The 19,391-nt window shown below is 46.4% G+C and overlaps 1 protein-coding gene across 10 annotated transcripts; it reads left to right on the forward strand.

Moving 5' to 3' along the window:
* The first annotated feature begins 59 nt into the window (after positions 1-59).
* Positions 60-18,859, forward strand: CHST6 (carbohydrate sulfotransferase 6). Of its 10 annotated transcripts, none has more exons than XM_039881026.1 (7): positions 1,214-2,872; positions 3,019-3,294; positions 8,490-8,644; positions 11,551-11,704; positions 11,832-11,906; positions 12,292-12,408; positions 12,636-18,859. In XM_039881026.1, exon 7 carries the CDS (start codon positions 12,652-12,654, stop codon positions 13,837-13,839), a length of 1,188 nt encoding a protein of 395 aa, XP_039736960.1. In that variant the 5' UTR covers positions 1,214-2,872; positions 3,019-3,294; positions 8,490-8,644; positions 11,551-11,704; positions 11,832-11,906; positions 12,292-12,408; positions 12,636-12,651; the 3' UTR covers positions 13,840-18,859. The 10 variants fall into 10 exon arrangements, with proteins under 10 accessions (XP_039736959.1, XP_039736960.1, XP_039736966.1 ...); XM_039881028.1 differs by lacking the exon at positions 12,292-12,408 and adding an exon at positions 7,885-8,147 and having other exon boundaries at positions 1,215-2,872; XM_039881030.1 differs by lacking the exon at positions 12,292-12,408 and adding an exon at positions 7,885-8,147 and having other exon boundaries at positions 1,215-2,872; positions 8,509-8,644.
* Positions 18,860-19,391: the final 532 nt, after the last annotated feature.

A 19,391-nucleotide genomic window follows, 5' to 3' on the forward strand; every position in this document is an offset into this window, starting at 1 on the left:
GAGGACACTAGGACCGTCCACCTGCTCTCTCAGTTTAACAGGCATCGTCTGTCATCAGCTCAGCTGAACAGCCCTTTATCTTGCCCTGCTGTGGCTGGCTCTTTGCCCTGTCTTTTGCCCTCTGTCTTTGCCCCTGCAGTAGCAGACTGAAATCAGAAATGTTCATTCACAATCCCCTCAGCAGCCGAGGGGGAAGTAAGGATTGTAACAACAGGTTTTCTCTGGCCCTCGCCCAACAGCCTGGACACTTGCCACTCCTCCTTGACAACCCTCCCCCTTCCTGGAAAGGACGTGGGTGACAGAGGACCTGTTCGTATTGGCCCCCACTGACAACCACACAGTTTATTTGGAGGACTAGTGGAAAGCCCAGCTACTTGTATTTCTCTTGACTAAGGAACGGGGTGTGCATCAGAGCAGGCAGTTTTGGAAAGGACATACAAGGAGCAGTGAGGGGAGAAAGAGGATGCTAGCCTGGGCAGCCCAGTCCAGCCTGGCCATTAGCAGAATGACAAGCAGTCCAGCCAGATTACCCTCATGACTGAGTGTCTGCAGGAGAAGAGTACCGGAGCAGGTCTCTGATGCACACAGAAGACTGATTCTCCGTTCTCATCCTGAGGAAACATGCAGTTTCCTCAAAGGACAGATGGATCTGCTTTATGATCTGGCGATGCCATTGGCACTGGAAGGACATGTCCGCTGTGATCCCTGCTTCATGTCCATTCACAAACACACTCCTCAGGGTGTGTCTCAGTTTACCTTGGAGATTCAGTTCTTATTTCCAAAGTACCTTTTCATTCAGGCTGACCAAAATAAGAGTTTTGGAAACAAAGCTGTTTTTGAAGTATTCAATCACACAAATATCCTAACGCTGACTCCTCTGATTTTTCTCTTAAAATTTAGGGCAGTTTGTACGCCTAAATTTTTTTTTGAGATTTATATGAAATATGGTTGCTGAATTTTCTGAATTACAAACAAGTAATGAGATAGGCACAGACTGCTAAAGGTGTGTATAAACATTGCACTTTATTAAATTATTTTAATGCAAAACTTATATAAAGAACCATGATGTTTTGTAACTTCTTAATTAAAATGTTCAAAATGGAGGCTGCATGTGGCTTTTTAGAGGAGGAGGATTTGGAAAGGCGAAGGATGGGGAGGGCAGAGGTGGCACACGCTCCTCTCAGTTACTCACCAGCAACCTTGCTTTGCCAGGACTCTGCCCAAAGACCTTGGAGCTTTTGTTAGCTCTTTGGCAAAAGTCCCCTGGGCCAGCCCCAGTAAATGTGAGTTTTTGGTGGAATCCACATGGCATGTGGAAACCACAGGCTGGAAAATTACAACTGTGTCTGGTGGATATCATATTATTTACAGATCAGATGTTGGTAGCTTCTGAACCTGAATCACACAGTATAGTTGCAAGGGGAAAAAAATGCAAGAAATATACAGGATTTTGTCAACTGAGCTATAACGAATGGCTAAGTCAGGATTTGAGACAATTGCTCAGTATTTGAGGGGTATCCCTAATTTTGCCAAATGATTATCCAGTTTTTGTTTGAATCAGGCAAGGCTCTTAAGCCCCACTTAGGTTCCATCGTCTAGGGTTAACAAAGCCATTCTCGCTCCTCCCCTTTCTTTCTCTTCATGTTCATGCTTTTTTAAAGAAATGTCTTTCCCACCAGAGAAAATGTATAATTACAGAAACCTACGAAAATAAATGTCTGTAACTCCACTACCCAGAAGTTACCGCTGTTGGTCTTCTGGAACACATCTTTAATCTTTCGTATTGTTTCTTTCTATCTTTCTTTTTCCTTCTTTCTTCCTTTTCCTTTTCCTTTACCTTTTCCTTTCCTTTCCTTTTTCTTTCTTCCCTGTCATAAGCAACGCTTCTGTGAACCTTGTGCATAAATCTTTGTTGCTGGTTTACTGCCTTAAGATAGATCCTAGAAAGGAATTGCTAATTCAAAAAACTTAAGACCTTTCTTAAAGATTTTAATTCATCTTGCCAAACCGCTTTCTGGAAAGAATGTACTAATCTATACTCCAGCAGCAGAGACTTATTTTAGATCCCACTACCACCCTGGATTACAAGAGGTCAGAATTCTCTGTTTTTCAGATGCCTGGACTCTGTTGTTATCTGCGGGGGAGGAAATCTGCTTTATTTGTTGAAACGTACCCTGTATTTATCCAGACCAGCTATGGAGCCTGCACCTCTGGGTTAAGATTAGATCAGGAAGGGGACTAGAGGAAGGGACAGCCAGCTGTGTACCTAGCTCCTGAGGGCTGCTTTGTGTCTCGGCCCCTCGCATCTAGGCTACTGCACAGGAAGGCCGCGCAGGTCCGCCTGGCATCAAGGTGCCTTGAACTTGGCTTAGGGCTGAGGCTGGCGGCTTGGGGAGCTGGTTAGGATTCGCTGCGGGGTTGCCACCAAGAGTGAAGAGGGGCATGGTTAAGATTCGATTTTCTTCACAAGGGCCTTTTGTGCTCCCAGGAGCCTCCCTCCTCGGGATTGGAGGAGACACTGTTTTGGTCAATTAGTGAGATGAGAGGTGATTGTCAGCGCCCTTTGACCTCCGCGTCCAAACTGCGCCTCCTGCAGCCCCCAGGTCCCACCTGTGCGCCCCTTATCCCGGGCCCTCTCGCTCCCGCCCCTGGGCAGCTGCCCCTCCCCCGAGGCGTGGCCCCTCGGTCCCTGGCCAGGGGGTGGTGGGTAGCGGGAGCCCGGGGCCAACCGGCTCCTTCCTTCCTTCCCTCCCTCCCTGGCTCCCGCCCGCCGGCTCCGGGACCGCAGCCACGTCTGAAAGCTCCTCATTGTGTGCGCTCCGCTCTAGGCGGGCAGCGCCAAGCAGCGCGCGGACAGCCGGCGGCCGCGCAGGTAGCGCAGCGCCACGGGGCTGGCCCGGGTGGGAGCCCCGGGTCAGGAGGAATCTGGTCTTTGTCCTAGTCCCAGGGGCAACCCCCCACACACTACCACCACCAACAGCAACATCCCATTCTTACGATGCCTCTCTTTTTCCCGAGGACTCCTGCCCTGTGTCCAGGTTCCCTCCGCCTTGGGTCCCCAGGTGCCTCCAATATCTTGGTATTTGTAGAGCCCCATCCCTGGTGTCGCCGGGTGCTCCTTAACAGCTGTGAGACTCTACGGAACAAATCCTCGCCTGCGGACTCCCAGGGAAGAGACAGCAGGCGGTGGAGTGGGCGTTGGAAGAGACGACGAGAAGAAGCCTTTGCGGAGCCTCAGGAGAGAGGCGCTGGCCACCTTGCGGCGCCAGTCTGCGGAGGACCGCAAGCCTCGGGGTACGTGGATTCGTCTCCTCTCTGCGCGGATGCCCCCACCCTGGGCTGGCTTGGAGCTGAGCCAGTGGCTCAGTTGCAGGGCGGGGGGCGGTGGCAATTCATCTTGCAGCCGAAGGGGTCAGGTTGGAGGGGAAGAGCTGAGGGCGGTGGTCCTATCAGAACTTGGAAACGGCTTGGCCTCCCCAGGCGCTGGTTTGAAAGTGTCTTCCTGGGGCTTCAGCTGCTTGCGAGGTCACTGCAGGGGATCCCTTATATCTTGAAACTTGAGTTTCAAAGATTATGAACTCTTGAGGAAAAGTAGCCCGATGAGTGAATTTGGAACCAGATTCAGCTGATTTGAGTCTGGCGGCCCCTGCTTCCAGCTGTTGGATCTTGAGCAACAATAGAGATCTCTCTTGGCCTCAGCCTAGGTGCCCCACAAATGTTAACTCTCTTTCTTCTTCCCCGTTGTACCGGAGGCATGAGGGTGGGAAAACAGGCCTAAAGAGCAGAAAGGACTTGGCTGCGGCGAAACCATATGAGTGAGCCAAGTGCCAGAGCTAATAAGAACAGTGGGCAGCGCAGTGAGCGCCGGCTGTGCTAAGGGTTAGGATGCTCCTTTCACTCCTCTTCAACACTGTATGTTGGGTGCTGTTATAACCTCTTTACAGAGGCGTCAACTGAAGCACAGAGAGGTCAGGAGTGACTTTCTCAAAGTCGCACACCTCCCTGGTCAGTATTTGAACCCAGTCTAGCTTCAGAAGCCATTGCTCAATGTCTTTTATTGTTCTGCCCCTACCTGGTGTGCCACATTCTGTTGCCAGGTTGCCAGGTTGTAAGAGTCACCTGAACCTGGTTAAGCTATTGCCCTTGAGTTTTCTTTATGAAATCCAAGGATTCCCTTGGATTCATAGAACATAGTTGTAATGCAAGATTTGAAACATTCCTGAACAAATACTTCAAAGTGGGCTATGTGCCAGACATTGTTCTAAGTGCTTTATAAATATTTGCTCATTTAATCAACCTTGTGTCCCCAGGTTCCTCCTTTATAAATATTTACTCATTTAATAATTTAATACATTCCTTGGATGAGAGTATTTCCCTTATTTCATAGATTAAGGAAAAAAAGGCACAGAGAGATTAAGTAACTTGCCCAAGATTACACAGTAAATGATCGAGAGGAGGTCACACTGTTAGCCACTGTGCTACCCCTGCTCCCTCTAATGAGACAGACAGGATCCCGCTTCTAGTCTAGTAAGGAGGCAGCTACAGAAATGCATGAACAATTCTGGGTAGCAGTAATAGCATTAACAGTGATTTCTCAATATCACCTAATACTCAGTTCATATTAAAATTTCCCCAATTACGTCAAAGATATCTTCTTTCAGTTGGTTTGTTCAGATCAGAATCAAACAAGGTCCACCAGCTGCACTTGATTTTATGTTATTGACGTGTAAGGATGATTTACTTTTTAAAAATCAATCAATTTATAAAAAGTTTACAAAAATAAACATTCCAGATTATCTCTGTAATAAAAGGGCTCACTCAACACAGGGAGGAACACAGGAGAGCATGCTAGATATGTAGTCCCTACCCCCATACTATGTGTGTGTTACCACTACAGGGAAGTGGAGGGAGGCCCCAGACTTTAGGGCTCTCCGGCTGTCAAATTCTATGATTTAGACCAAATTAGGTGCTGGGCAAAGTGCACTTTGAGGATCCCCAAAGCTCAGAGCCAGGGAAAGGGGTTTATGTGATATCTGCTCATCTGCTCTGAAGTGGCCCCAGGGTGGCTCTGAGCTAGAAAGACTTGAGGCTCTTTTCCTAGACTAATTCGATTTCATTTCCTGATAGATTCTTGCAGGCAAATTTGTTTCCTCCAGCAGCATCTGGGCTGTGTGACTCCAGCCTCCCTGCCTCTGGCTGATGCCACAAAGTTGCTCATAGGGCCAGCAGAGAGACAGCAGATGTGGCTAGGGCTTGTGGCCAGGTGCAAGTGCTGCCACAGCCCAGCCTAGCTCACAGGACTGAGGGTGGGCGTAGGGGTGTAGGTAATTCTCCATTCCATGCCCGTCTTTGGCCAACTGGCTACCCCGTCAGCTAGGAGATGGATTTGCAGTCACCTCTCTCTCTGCAGTGAAAGCTGGAGCAGGCAAACTCTACCCATGCCTCTTTTAACCAACTAAAGAGAACTCATTTTATGCTTACCAAAGTAATAAAAGACTATTGTAGGCTATCTGAAAAATGCAACAAAGCACTAACAAGAAAAATAAAACCTGTAATCTGACTATAGAAAAATAACCACTGATATTCAGCATGCATCCTTTTAGATTTCTGTCTCATATTTGTGTATTTTTTTTTTTTTTTTTGTCATAGCTTTATTGAGGTATACTTCATTTGCCCAGATCACCATCTGGTCCCTAGACCAACCCATGGGTGTGTCTTTAATATTCCCAACTAGATTGCCACCTCCACCTTTATAAGGACCCTGGACTTTATAAGGACATTGAAACTCCTGGACTGAGCTGCTGCTTTTTTATCATTTCTCTAGTTCCTGTCTTTTATCCGTCATTCGTCTTTTTGTTCTTTATTTCCTCAGTTTTATCTTTTGACCCTTCTATTAAATCAGTTTTAATCTCTAATATGATGTAACTCTGATGTAAACAAAAGCTTATACAAGAAAGGAAATGTACTCCTATTTTGTACTTCATAAATTATGTGCTTCAGCTGTGAGCTGTTTTATAAAGTCATATAATATAAATTTTAAATATTGACTTAACCAAAACTTATCCCAGGAGGCTGGGGGGAGAATAAGAGTGTGTATGTATCTTTCTTTCTGGGTGTGTGAGTGTGTGTACATATGTAGAGAAGAGAAATCCTTATCTTTCATTACCAGTCATTATGAAATGCCACAAATTGTAACAGTTATAATTTATGCTTTTTTAAAAAAAGAAGAAACAGCTGACAAAGTTGAAAGCCTCTTGTAAGTAGGATTCTGGAGCAAGAGAATGACATAACTATTTGACTTTTTAAATCATGTACATTTAAAAGTATTTTAATGTGGTTATTTAAAAATAGGTAGTATGTTCATATGAGTCAAGATTCAGAAGGGATATAAAAGGATTAATTGTGAAACCTCTTTCTCGGCTTCCATCCCCCTCTCAGGACCGGTATAGTCACTCTCTTGTATAAACTCCAGGGATACCTTATGCTTATTCAAGCTATGTGGATTATTTCGACAAAAATAAATTTTCAAAGGACTTTCTGACAGAACAGTTTCAGTGACTTGAGAAAGACTACTGTGGAAGGCGATCGTGGGTATCGGGGTAGAAGAGGGAACTTTCTATTCCTTCTATGGCTTCTTGTATTTTACTCTCACCCTCCTCCCCTGAAATCTATGATTATTTTTATCATCATTATCTTCACCATCAAAGAAGGCAGAAGTTGGAGGCAAGGTTGCCTCTGGGGAGGACTTGGGAGAGGCACAGAGGACAGAGAATGTCACTTCCTTTTGACAGAGTGGCCCTTGTACTCCGATGTGGAGCTGTGTCTGCCAGAGGGCGGGACCCTTTTTCTAATTTTCACAAACAAAATATGAGCCCTCGATGCCCTCATCTGTACATTTGTTATTTTGTGCCACTTCTATGTGTTACTTTTTCCTGAAATTGAATATATAATAAATATATTCCTCCCCCCCCAAAAAAAAGACTTTGAAAAGGAAAGAATTCATAGGGGCGGGGGATAGGCCTTCCATGATGGGGAACTTAATGGGACCCACCCCAGAGCCCTGCACTGGGAGTCTGGAACTTGCATGTAAACCTCTGCCCTGTGCTTTACTAGCTGAGTATTCATGTGTCTGAGCCCCTTTGGCTCAATTAATTTCAGGGATAATTTCTACCTCCTAGGGACTTGAGGAGGATAAAGTACATATCACAGTGGTTGTCTGACATGTTCTTCCTAACTTTGAACCCACAATTGGTAGGCGGCTGAACATAAGGCTCCTTATGGGGACCTGACTTCTCTGGACCCTCTGCATGGCATAGGATGTTCTGACTCCCCTCCTTAGTTCTTGAGTTCCAAAAACAGTGTCAGATAGCAGTTCCCGTATTGTGTGAATCACTTAAAAATACCTCTGGCTTCCCTGGAGTACAGGTAACAAATACCTTGGCCTATGGTAGAGATTCCCCCGCCCCCCGCCCCCCACCCTGGGAGGGCTGGCCTAGCCAAGGCATCTGTGTTTAAGGCAAAGCATTAGGATCCTACACTCTGCAGGAATCTCCCAGGGATTGGAGAAGCCAGAAGCCTGCGATCAGAAAGTGCTAGGAATTTAGCAATGGAAATTTGATGGAGGTGGGAGGGGTGTCCCAGCTTCCTGCTGTCTCTCCAAGCCTTGGGTCCTTCACCTAAAAAACTGGGATCAGAATGCCCACCTCAGGGGACATTGAGTTAAATTGTAGAGCGGATATGGAGCATCTAGCCCTTGAGGTGATTTATGTCAGCCCGCAGGAGTTATGAGTTCCCTTCCTCCTGTCCCCTGTTCTCGGGGAAGAACACCTGGAGTAGAGAAAACAAGTGCAGAGCAGATGGGTGGCTACTCTCCTTATCTTCTAGGTTTTCCAGGAGTGAGAGAGGGAGCCAGGTTGCAGTGGGATTCAGGTGACAGCTGTTGGGTGCCCTCCACCTGTTCCTGCAGCCTCCTGATAAGGGGAAGGAGCAGAGATGGGATCGGCTCACAATCCACACCCTGGATTCTCAGAGATGACATGGACAAGGAGGAGGTTATTAGGGAGCAAATGCTGTGAAAGCAAGGAGGAACCTTCCAGTCCTCTTCCATCCAAAGCAGCTCATCTTTGAGATCCTTGTAGAAGCAACAGGTGCAAAAAGGAGAAAACTCAGGGACCTTGGGGTGTGGGAGGCTGTAGGGAGCTAAAGCTCCCAAAATTCAAAGGAGTGCATGGATTATCTCGGGAGGCCTGCTTGCATATAAAAGGGAAAAGGCTGGTTCTGAGGAATTCCAGGAGGAAGAAGAGATTAAGATTAGTTAGGAAGGGAGTGTCGAAAGGGGAGTGTTGATTGTACCTTCAAGATGTTACTTTAACTACGTTATCTTGGGATACACGGAGGAACAGATTATGAGTCTAAGAAATAAACAGGAAGAGACAGTTGTGAGATCTGTTCTCCCTCCTGCACCCTGTCTGTCTTCTCTTTTTTCTCAGTCCCCGCTCCCCCATTCAGGGACCTGGTTTGACTCGGTCGTCTGGTTTCCGACAAGTGGCACCCGAACAGGGACCTGAAAACGGGGGAAAATAGCAAGGACCCACCGCAAGACAAGTGCACTCGAGATTGGCCAAAGAAGCCGTGGGCGGTGAAGGTGAGTACGCAGGAGTTTTTGTAAATATAGAAACTGAAAGGGAAAATATAATGGGCCAAGGAAATAGTCGACTGCTATTTGTACATATGCTTAAGAATATGCTTAGAGTTAGAGGAGCTAAAGTAGGTCAGCAACAGTTAATGAAGTTCTTGCAATTTATAGAAGTTTGTCCCTGGTTTCCTGAGGAAGGGACAATTGATTTAGAGACATGGTTAACAGTGGGTCAAAAGTTACAGGATTACTGTGATGCCCACGGACCTACTAAGGTTCCGGTAGATACTTTTGGGCTTTGGACTTTGATTAGAGATTCTTTAGACCCTAGGCATGAAAGAGATCAGATTAAAGAACAAATGTCACCTGTACTTAAAACAAAAATTGTTCATGAGTATGACAAATCTGAGGCTGCTGGGGTTGTGCCTTCTGCCCCTCCGATGCCTCTCCCTCCTTTCGTCTCCATTTTTACTGATGAGGAGGAGGAGGCCACTAGATATCATTCCCCTGATGAAGATTCAGCTCCATTTGTAGCTATTGGAGGCGTTGCCCAACCCGCAGTACCAGATAACATTCATAAAGAAATTGATCAGCTTAAGCACCAACTTAAGCAACTTACTAAGTAAACCGCTACAACTACCTGCTATGGACACTCCAAATAAAATTCTGACTCCAGAGGATTTTTTGCATCCTCTACATCCCACAGTTATAGCTGGTGTGGACCCTCCTCCAGTGAAATTTAAGGGCCTGAATTCTGAAGGACAACTTATTCCTGTACTTAAGGTCCCTTATTCTGAGACTGGCTTACAGAAGGGGCTGTTATGCTTGGGGCTCCTGATGGCGAAGCTGTAAGCAACAATGATACGATCCCGTTTGAACTTTGTCACTCGAAGAGGCATGTGCAAAAAGATTCAGTATGGTGGCATCATTGTCATCAAGAGAATGTCACTTTGTACCGGGTAACAGGGTTTAATGAAACTGTTTGGGACTTCTCTCGGCCTTATGACACTGGGACTGCTTTATCTGCTGGACTCTGGAAAACAAGCTCTAGCGCTTGGCAGACTCATATTTGGAAACTGGCTGCCGGACTTGTGACAATGAGTATTAGCATGACTAATGAATCTCGGACCAATTCACACAGTAGTGGTTCAGGAGAAAGATTCTCATATGCCCTTAGAACTTGTGTTAATGTCCCATATATATTATCGTTAGGAAATTTCAATATTACCGTAGATAATAATACTAATCAATTTAATGTATCTTGTAATAATTGTCAGCTGTCTAATTGTGTTACTCCTGCTAACACTTCTGTTCTCGTGCTTAGACAACCGCCATTTATAATGGTTCCTATTAACCTTACAGGCCCTTGGTTTGATGAATATGGGTTACAGGTTTTACAAGAGATTAACATGGCATTAGGAAGATCTAAAAGGGCTGTGGCTGTTGTTGTGGCAGGTATTCTTGCAGTTGTCACCTTGGTGGTTACAGCCACCAATGCTGCCATATCCTTGTCCAACTCTGTGCAAACTGCAACATTTGTTAATGATCTGACAAAAAATGTTTCATTAGCTATGGGATCTCAAGAAAGTATTGATGAAAAAATTGAACAAAAATTAGATGCACTATATGAAACAGTAAACTTTTTGGGAGAAGAAGTTCAAGCCTTAAAATTGTCCCTCCCGCTTACGTTGCCATGTACAATATCGATGGATTTGTGTAACTCCAAAAAGGTATAATAGTACCACCCATCCTTGGGATAAGATAAAAAATCATTTACAAGGGATCTGGCATAGTGCTAATATGTCATTAGATTTAGTTCAATTACATCGAGACATTTTAGCCTTAAAAGAAGCTCCCGAACTACAAATAAATACTGATCAAACAGTGCAAGAATTTATAAAGGGTTTAAAAGGTTTAGTCCCTACTTGGGGACCATTTACTCATTTATTAGGATTTGTTATTGTTCTAGCCTGTTTCATGTTAGTCATCTTGTGTTTATTGCCATATCTGTTGAAATGCGCAATACGAGCAGTGCGAGATGTTGGTTCCGAGATACATGCAATAAAATTAAAAAATAAAAATGCCCCAATATAGTGGCTGGTAGTCAAAGATGGGCAAGGACTTCTTGGAAACTGGACAACCTAAGACAGGGCATGTATGATGGAATACATGTTCCAATGACGGGTAAGCTCCATGTTTCGCAGGAAGCCACCTAAGACAGGTACAGTCTACTATAAAGTAAAAAAGGGGGAATTGTAGGGAGCTAAAGCTCCCAAAATTCAAAGGAGTGCATGGATTATCTTGGGAGGCCTGCTTGTATATAAAAGGGAAAAGGCTGGTTCTGAGGAATTCCAGGAGGAAGAAGATTAAGATTAGAAACAGGAGTGTCGAAGGGCGTTTCTCCATTGTACCTTGATCTTCAAGATGTTACTTTACCTTATCTTGGGATACACAAAGGAACAGATTATGAGCCTAAGAAATAAACACGGAGAGACAGTTGTGAGATCTGTTCTCCCTCCTGCACCCTGTCTGTCTGCTCTTTTTTTCTCAGTCCCCGCTCCCCCATTCAGGGACCTGGTTTGACTTGGTCGTCTGGTTTCCGACAGGAGGCTCAGCGTTCCTTTCTCTCTGTGGCACAAATGTGACATTCTTAAGATCCACTAAAGGACTCAGGGATGGTCGTGGGCTAGAAGTGGGCCTGGGAATTGTTGGGATTCCAAGCACAGGTGACCTCAGGATGTCTCATGTGGGTGGAGACCACCGGTGGTTCCTCCCCTCCAGACACAGCTCAACATTGCAACGGTGACATGGGGCATATGTATGGCACCTTACCAAGCCCTTTCCTCTTATGTGTTTGTAGCAGCATTCCTCACAACAATCCTAAGAGATTAAACGTTCTCATTTTCATTTTACAGAGGAGGAAATTGAGCCTTGGAGAAGTCAAGTCATTTGTCACAGATCTAATAGCTCCTAAGTGGCATTGGAGGGACTCGAAGCGAGCCTTCTCTCCTTCACCCAGCTGGAGAGACCAGCAGTTCATGCTCTTTGGGAAAATGTATCTAGCCCTTGGTCAGTGCTCAGGCCAACCCAGAGGCAGGGCAGGTCCACCCCCATGGTGGGAAGGCAGAACCCTCACAGTATTCAGGGCTATCTCCCCCTGTGGGGCTCTGATCCAGCCTCCTTCTTCCTTTCTCAGACCCTGAGGCCCTCTGGGCATCTCCTATGGATCTGTGATCAAGGTGGGCAGCTCTCCCAGCAGCCCCAGGCAGTGGTGAGTAACCTCAGCAAGGAAAGTATAGTGGTGCCCAGGAGCCTTACTCTGCTTTCACCTCCCCACTTCTCTGGCTCCATCCTCCCTCTCCTAAACTGGTTTAGTCTGCAGACTCACTGGGCTCCGGAAGTCCCCCTGAGTTATAGCAGCATTTGGTTCTTTGTCTATTTGATTGATTTGTTGACTTTTCATAACAAAAGTTGTATCTACTTCTTTAAAAAAAAATTCAAACAATGCAAAAGCACACTGTGTGGGAAGTGCAAGTTATCAGTTATGGGAGTTAGTACATCCCCCTCCCCACTGTGCTCATTGCAATACTCCAGTACCAGTATTATCCCCGGTTTACAGATGGGTAAACTGAGTCACAGAAATTGTTTCATCCAAGATCACAGGCTAAGAAGTGGCTTATCCAAGATACAACCTAAGGGGGCCAAATCTCCCATCAAGCTTTTAAATTAAACAGTCTAAAAGCGTCTCTCTAAAAGAAATTCTTAAGCAAAAGGTAGGAGTCCAAAACTAATATTTTCTCCAGATAGGGAGGGAAGGAGGCGGAGAGAGAGGGAGAGATTATTTCCCATAGTATTCTGCCGCTGGGCTTTTGCTCTGCATAGACTGGATGGTGGCTTGTTCACATTCCCAGGGCTGCTCCCTGCAATCACTGGGCAGGAGTTGGGGTGTAGGATGCGCGAGTTGGCTGCAGTTCCTAATGGCTGCACTCTCCTCCCCCAGGCCGCCAGCCAGCGGCATGTGGCTGCCACGCATCTCCAGCACTGCGGTGACCGCCCTCCTGCTGGCACAGACTGGCCTCCTGCTCTTTCTAGTCTCCCGGCCCAGCCCAACGTCCCCAGCAAGTGGTGAGGAGCGGGTGCATGTGCTGGTGCTGTCTTCTTGGCGCTCGGGCTCGTCCTTCGTGGGCCAGCTCTTCAGCCAGCACCCAGATGTCTTCTACCTGATGGAGCCCGCGTGGCATGTGTGGGCCGCCCTCTCGCAAGGCAGCGCCCCAGCGCTGCACATGGCTGTGCGTGACCTGGTGCGCTCGGTCTTCCTGTGCGACATGGACGTGTTTGACGCCTACCTGCCGTGGCGTCGCAACCTGTCTGACCTCTTCCAGTGGGCGGTGAGCCGTGCGCTGTGCTCACCGCCGGCCTGCAGCGCCTTCCGGCGCAGCGAAATCAGCAGCGAGGCAGTGTGCAAGCCGCTGTGCGCACGGCGGCCCTTTGAGCTGGCCCAAGAGGCCTGCGGCTCCTACAGCCACGTGGTGCTTAAGGAGGTGCGCTTCTTCAACCTGCAGGTGCTCTATCCTCTGCTTACCGACCCGAAGCTCAACCTGCGTATCGTGCACCTGGTGCGCGACCCGCGGGCTGTGCTGCGCTCACGTGAGCAAACGGCCAAGGCACTGGCGCGCGACAATGGCATCGTGCTGGGCACCAACGGCACGTGGGTGGAGGCCGATCCCGGCCTGCGCGTGGTGCGTGAGGTGTGTCGCAGCCACGTGCGCATCGCCGAGGCTGCCACCCACAAGCCACCGCCTTTCCTGAGCGGCCGCTACCTCCTGGTGCGCTTCGAGGACCTGGCTCGCTCACCGCTTCCTGAGATCCGCGCGCTCTACGCCTTTGCTGGCCTGAGCCTCACGCCGCAGCTGGAGGCATGGATCCACAACATCACCCACGGGTCCGGGCCCGGAGCGCGCCGCGAGGCCTTCAAGACCACATCCAGGGACGCGCTCAATGTCTCCCAGGCCTGGCGCCACACGCTGCCCTTCGCCAAGATCCGCCGCGTGCAGGAGCTGTGTGCCGGCGCCCTGCAGCTGCTGGGCTACCGGCCCGTGTTCTCCGAGGAGGAGCAGCGCGACCTCTCCCTGGACCTGGTGCTGCCACGCGGCCCGAGCAGCTTCAGCTGGGCATCATCCACTGCCACCCACCGCGGGCCTTAGGCCCCAGTTGAGGCCCTCACTTGTGGCAGTCGGTCGCCAGGGCTGGGACATTATTATGGAGGAGAGAGTCGGGGCACAGGCTGCTACTGGAGGGACCGAGAGTAGGAAAGGACTGTGTTCCCAAACTCCTTGTTTCTTTTTCCCCACTTCTTGACTTCCCTCGGTGTCCTCTTTGGGAGCTGGATTCCCATCAGGCACGCTATTCTTGGAAAGCAAAGCTCATGTCCCCACTTCCTCTGGACGCAGGGATGGTTCAGACACTTGACTCCTACTCAAGGTCTTTCTTTCCCCTTCTCTCTCGCCTCTCTTGTGATTCATCATCCAGCAGCTGAGAAGGGTGTCTCCTCCCTTCCTGGGCGTGGAGGGGCACTGTGGTGAGCTGGCCCCCAAAGTCTGTACAACTCCCTACACACACCTCAGAGGCCATTCCTGCCGTGTCTCTGGCACCATTCTCCATCAAAGCCATTGACATTTATATTCACCTGTGTCTTCAGCAAGAAATCAGACAAAATGGCTCTTATCGTGTGATCTCCCTTAGCTTCTCTCTGCTCCATCTCCCAGGCCTCCCCCTTCCTTCCTCCCGACCCTCGCCCATTACCTACCCATGAACTTTTGATTGTCCTGACAGGAAAGATCCTAACTACAGAAATAAACATAATCATTAGCCTGTGTGATACAAATTAGAGTTTAAATCCTATAAAGTTTGACAAGCAAAACACAAGTGAAGAGACTTGTCCAAGGTCACTCAATGAGGAAGAGGATGAGGAAGGAGGGAGGTTTTGCTCTGGGGCTGCAGTGGGGAGAAGAGAATGAATGAGGTTTGCAGAGAGACCTGTCTCCTGGAAGGGCCAGATTTTTCCATCTCATTTGCCCTAGAGAAGAGCAAACAGCCACGGCTGGGCCACAGCTGCAGGATACAGGAAGTAGTGAGCTCTGAGTTCAGAGCGCAGAATCTAGAGAACCCCCTAGGTAAGCCTGGAGGAAGGCAGTGAAGAGGAAAGGTAGAGGGAGAGAAGGCTGTGAGGCCTGGGCAGCAAGCCAGGGAGAATGTGTTTCAGAGCAAGAGGTTGGCAGCGGGATCAGTGTTTGGAGGGCAGGTCACAGGGTAAATGAAACTAGATCAGGTTTGCTATGAGTTTGGAGGGAAAAAAAAGGCTCTGGGATTATTCTGTCTTCCCTTGGTCCTTCTGGGCCGGGCCTTGGAGGAGAGCAGAGTAAGATTCCTAACTGCAGGCCTAGCAAAGTCTTATTAAAGGGATGCTGGCTGGATGGGTACAGAGTGCTTAGTGAGCTCAGAAAGTGAGAGCCAGCAAGTGCCCAGTAAATGACTAACAGGGGGGAAGAAAAAAACCTCTCAAAACCTCTAGAAAGGTCAGGACAGGAAATGTGAGACCCCAAAAATAGAATACCCCAAATCTCTGGGGCACAGAGTTGGTTTGGGGACTGACAGTTGCCATCAGAACTGTGCCCATTACCTCTGGAAATACAGAAGTTGCTCTCACACTTGCTATCAGTCACCAAAAGGGATTCTGGAGAGCTCTAGCTTCTGGTTCTCAGCCTGGGTGTGGCCTTAGATTGGTGGTACCCGGATTGTGGACCCACATCTTTGCTACAAAACAGGCAGGGCAAGGGGGAATGTAGCATTTTCTGCTTTTCTTGTAGGGAGCAGAGGTATATTGACTTTGAAGCTGAAACTTCAGGACTTCTCATTTGACTGTCCATCAAGCTATAGGAGCTTCAGGCTCTATAAAATCTAGATCTGCCCCTGCTCCCAGTATCATGGAGAAAGTATTTAAAACCCCAGATTTAGATGTGGTTCCATGGTGTAGCGGTTAGCACGTCTGCTTTACACACAGAAGGTCCTCAGTTCCATGCCACCCTGAACAAGCCCAATGTCTGATCTCGGAAACTAAGCAGGGTCAGGCCTGGTTAGTACTTGGATGGGAGACCACCTAGGAAGACCAGGTGTTGTAGGCATAAGTAATAAAAATACAAAAATAAAACCCTAGATTTATTAATGAGAACTCTGCAATGTAGAAAGACTAGGGTCATATAATTTAATATATGGGCTAAGACTCACACTCACATCTTTGACTTCAATGCTTACACTCCTAACAGGTAAACTAAATTGGGCATGCAGTGAAGGACCCCACCATATAAAGATGGATGAGCAAGAGGTTCATGGTGCCAGAGACATTGATCCCTAGCAAGGTCCGTGAAGGCTTTTTTTTGAGGGGAGGGTTGGGGGGACAGTGGGCTGGGGCGTCGGAGCCTAGCCTGATAGAGGCATCACGCAAGTTTCATTTGCCTCTCTGTTCAGGTTACAGCCCCTATTGATGGCCACGATCAGTGGCCTTTGCTATATAATTTGTCCATTCTCACCTGACTCCTGAGGGTGGGAATGACTGGCTCCCAGGCTTTGCTCCCTGCATATGGGGCACTCTGGGCAAGCCTCTGAGTGAGTTCCCTGGCTTTGGGGTGAACCCAGATCAAGTATCAGGACAGGAAGGCTATACCTAGTTGAGCACTTCAATGGGTGAGGTCCAGTGCCAGGCTCTGAGAACACAGTAGAGGATGGAGCAGTCGTAGCCCTTGCTCTTGTGGGCAGTGCAGACCCTATATAAATAATCCCTCAGATAAACATACAACCTTAAATGTTGATTGTGCTCTAAGAAACAATAAGAATGGGTAGAGGGTGACCCACTTTAGTATGAGGAGTCAGGAAGACTTCTTTGAAGAGGAAACATGTGGTCTAAATAAATGAAGGAGGAATAGGAGTTAATCATTTACAGGACGTAGAAACAAGCAGAGAAAAACTGAGGGACTGGGTCGTGGCTCAAGGAGACTTGACTCCTTGTTGGTGCCCTCGGAATCACGGTTCCTTGATGAAATAGACACATTCCTGGGAATCCAGGCTCATGAGTTGGGAGAAGCCCCCAGAAGATGACCAAGTTTGTGAGTCTGTAGCACTTTTTAAAAGAACTGCTGGGTCAAAGAACATTCATGTGTGAAATGGGAAACTGCCAAATTACTCTGAAAAGGAAATATCAATATATACTCTCTGGAATGGTGGTGTCAAGAATGCCCTTGTCACCATCTTCTACTGACAACTCCCACCCTGCCACCCTCCTCTGCACAGAGTTAAATCAATCATTTTTCATTTTTACCTCCCTGATAAAATATTGTTTAGTGTTTAAAAAATGAGCTACCAAGCCATGGAAAGAAATGGAGGAAACTGAGATGAATATTTCTAAGTGAAAGAGGTCAATCTGAAGAAGCTACATGCTGTATGATCCTAACAACATGACATTCTTGAAAAGGCAAAACTATGGACAGTGAAAAGATTAATGATTGTTAAGGGTTGGGAGTAGGGTGGGGAGGGATGAATAGTTGGAGCACAGAGGATTTTTAGGCAGTGAAAATACTTTGGATGATATTATAATAATGAATATATGTCATTATACATTCGTCCGACTCCAAAAGTGAACTCTAAGGTAAACTATGGACTTTGGATGATTGGTTATGATGTGTCAATGCAGGGTCATTCTTCATAACAAATGTACCATTCCGGTGAGCGATGTGGATAATGGAGGAGCCTATAAATGGGTGAGGGCAGGAGGTACGTGAGAAATCTCTGTACCTCCCTATCAATTTTGTTGTAAGCCTAAAACTACTCTTAAAAAAATAAAGAACTGGAGCAAAAAAGCCTCGGTGCCCTCAGGAGGGTGTAGGAGCGCTGTTGAAATGGCAGGGACTGGCCAACCACACAGAGACTGAAGCAACTGCCACAGGCTGGACTTTAAATTTTCCCAGGGTGGCAAGTTCCTCAGCCGATTGAGTATTTTCTCCCTTGGGGATAAGGCCGGAGAACTTGGTTGGCCTTGCAATTCTGGTCCTATTGATCTCAGTCTTCAAGTCCTCCATACTTTCATTCACTCATTTAACACACATGATGGATTGAGCACCAACTAGTGTTAAGGGCAAAAGTAGGGAAGGATCACGGGGATTAGGAGTGTATATGTGTAGGGGTGTGGGTTGCAATTTTTAATGGGATAATCAGGGAAGGGCTCACCGAGCAAGTGACATTTGAGTAGTCTTAAAGGAGGTGCAGTTAATTAAGGGGTAACTGTAGGTAGTGTCCTAGAGGAGGAAATAGATAATACAAAATTCCCAAAGGAGGGAAAGAATCTAGCATATTAGAAGAGCAGCAAGGGGGCTTAGTAGGCCTGGTGTGGTAAGCAGAAGGTAGAATACTAGGAGATGAGAAAGTAAGAAAGAGGGGGTCAGATCGTGTAAGACCTTGTAAGCCTTGTAAAAGAACTTTGGCTTTTACTTGGAGTGAGACGGGGTGTCCAAAGCCACTCCTGCCCTATTGTCCTGCTTAGCTGAATAAGTATAATGTCACATATGTATAATATGTCAGGTATTACACATAATAGAACAAGTACACAGATAAATAAGTATCTCATTATAATTTTACTGTCTATGTTAATATCCTGAATTAGTATAGTGTTAGTTTTGCAACTAACTGGATTTAACTTAAATCACACTGTGGCCTTCTTCTGCAACTTAGATTTTCCCCTAGAACTTTATATTCCTAGAATTCATCATGTTGTTGCTTACAGCTTTTATTTCCACTACTGAATAGTATTTTTTTGAAAATTATACCACAATTTTATTTCTTGAAGGACACTTGGCTTGTTCTCAGTTACTTGCTGTTCCAGTGCTCCTAGGGACAATCTTGTCCATATATCCTGGTACAAATGCTAGAAGATATTCACCTGGGAGTGAAATTGCTGGATCATGAGCATTTTCAACATTATTACAGAATGGTTATATTAATTTACATCTCTAGAGTTCCAGTTGCTCTGCAACCTCACTAACAATTACCATTCTCAGACTTTAAAATTTTGGGCTTTTGGGTAGTTGGCAGATAATATTATGGTTTCACTTTGTGTTTCACTAATAATAAGGTTAAGCATCTTTTCCTGTTTTTTTTGTTGGCCGTTTGTATTTTTTCTTTGATAAAATACCTATTCAGGTCTTTTGTCTCTTTGTCATTTTCTTACTGATTTTTAGGAGTGCTTTATACATTCTGAATACTACTCTTTTGTCAGTTATGTGTACTGCAAATATTTTCTACCAGTTTGTGGCTTGTCTTTTTACTTTCTTTATGGTAACTCCTGAATAACACAAGTTCATTATTTAAAGTGGTTAAATTTATCAATCCTTTCCTTTATGGTCTTTGCTTTTTGTATCTAGTTTAAGAACTCTTTCACTATCCTGAGGCCCAAAAGAAATTCAACATTGTTTTCTAAAAGTTTTATAGTTCTGCATTTTACTGTAAGTGAAATAAATATGGAGTTCTATTTCTATAAAAAAAACCAAACAACCAAATATAAACTTACTTTTGTTTTATTTGTTTCAATATTTTCTTGTTTCAATATTTTATTTGTTTCAATATTTTCTTGCAGTTTTTCCTTGAGTTTGTATTGCTTTTTCATTTTTTTCCCACTGAAAGAAGAAACAAGTATGTTTTTTGCCCTGCCATT

Source organism: Pteropus medius, unplaced genomic scaffold, assembly GCF_902729225.1.
Source record: "Pteropus medius unplaced genomic scaffold, Ma_sr-lr_union100, whole genome shotgun sequence".
Classification (NCBI taxonomy): Eukaryota; Metazoa; Chordata; class Mammalia; order Chiroptera; family Pteropodidae; genus Pteropus; species Pteropus medius.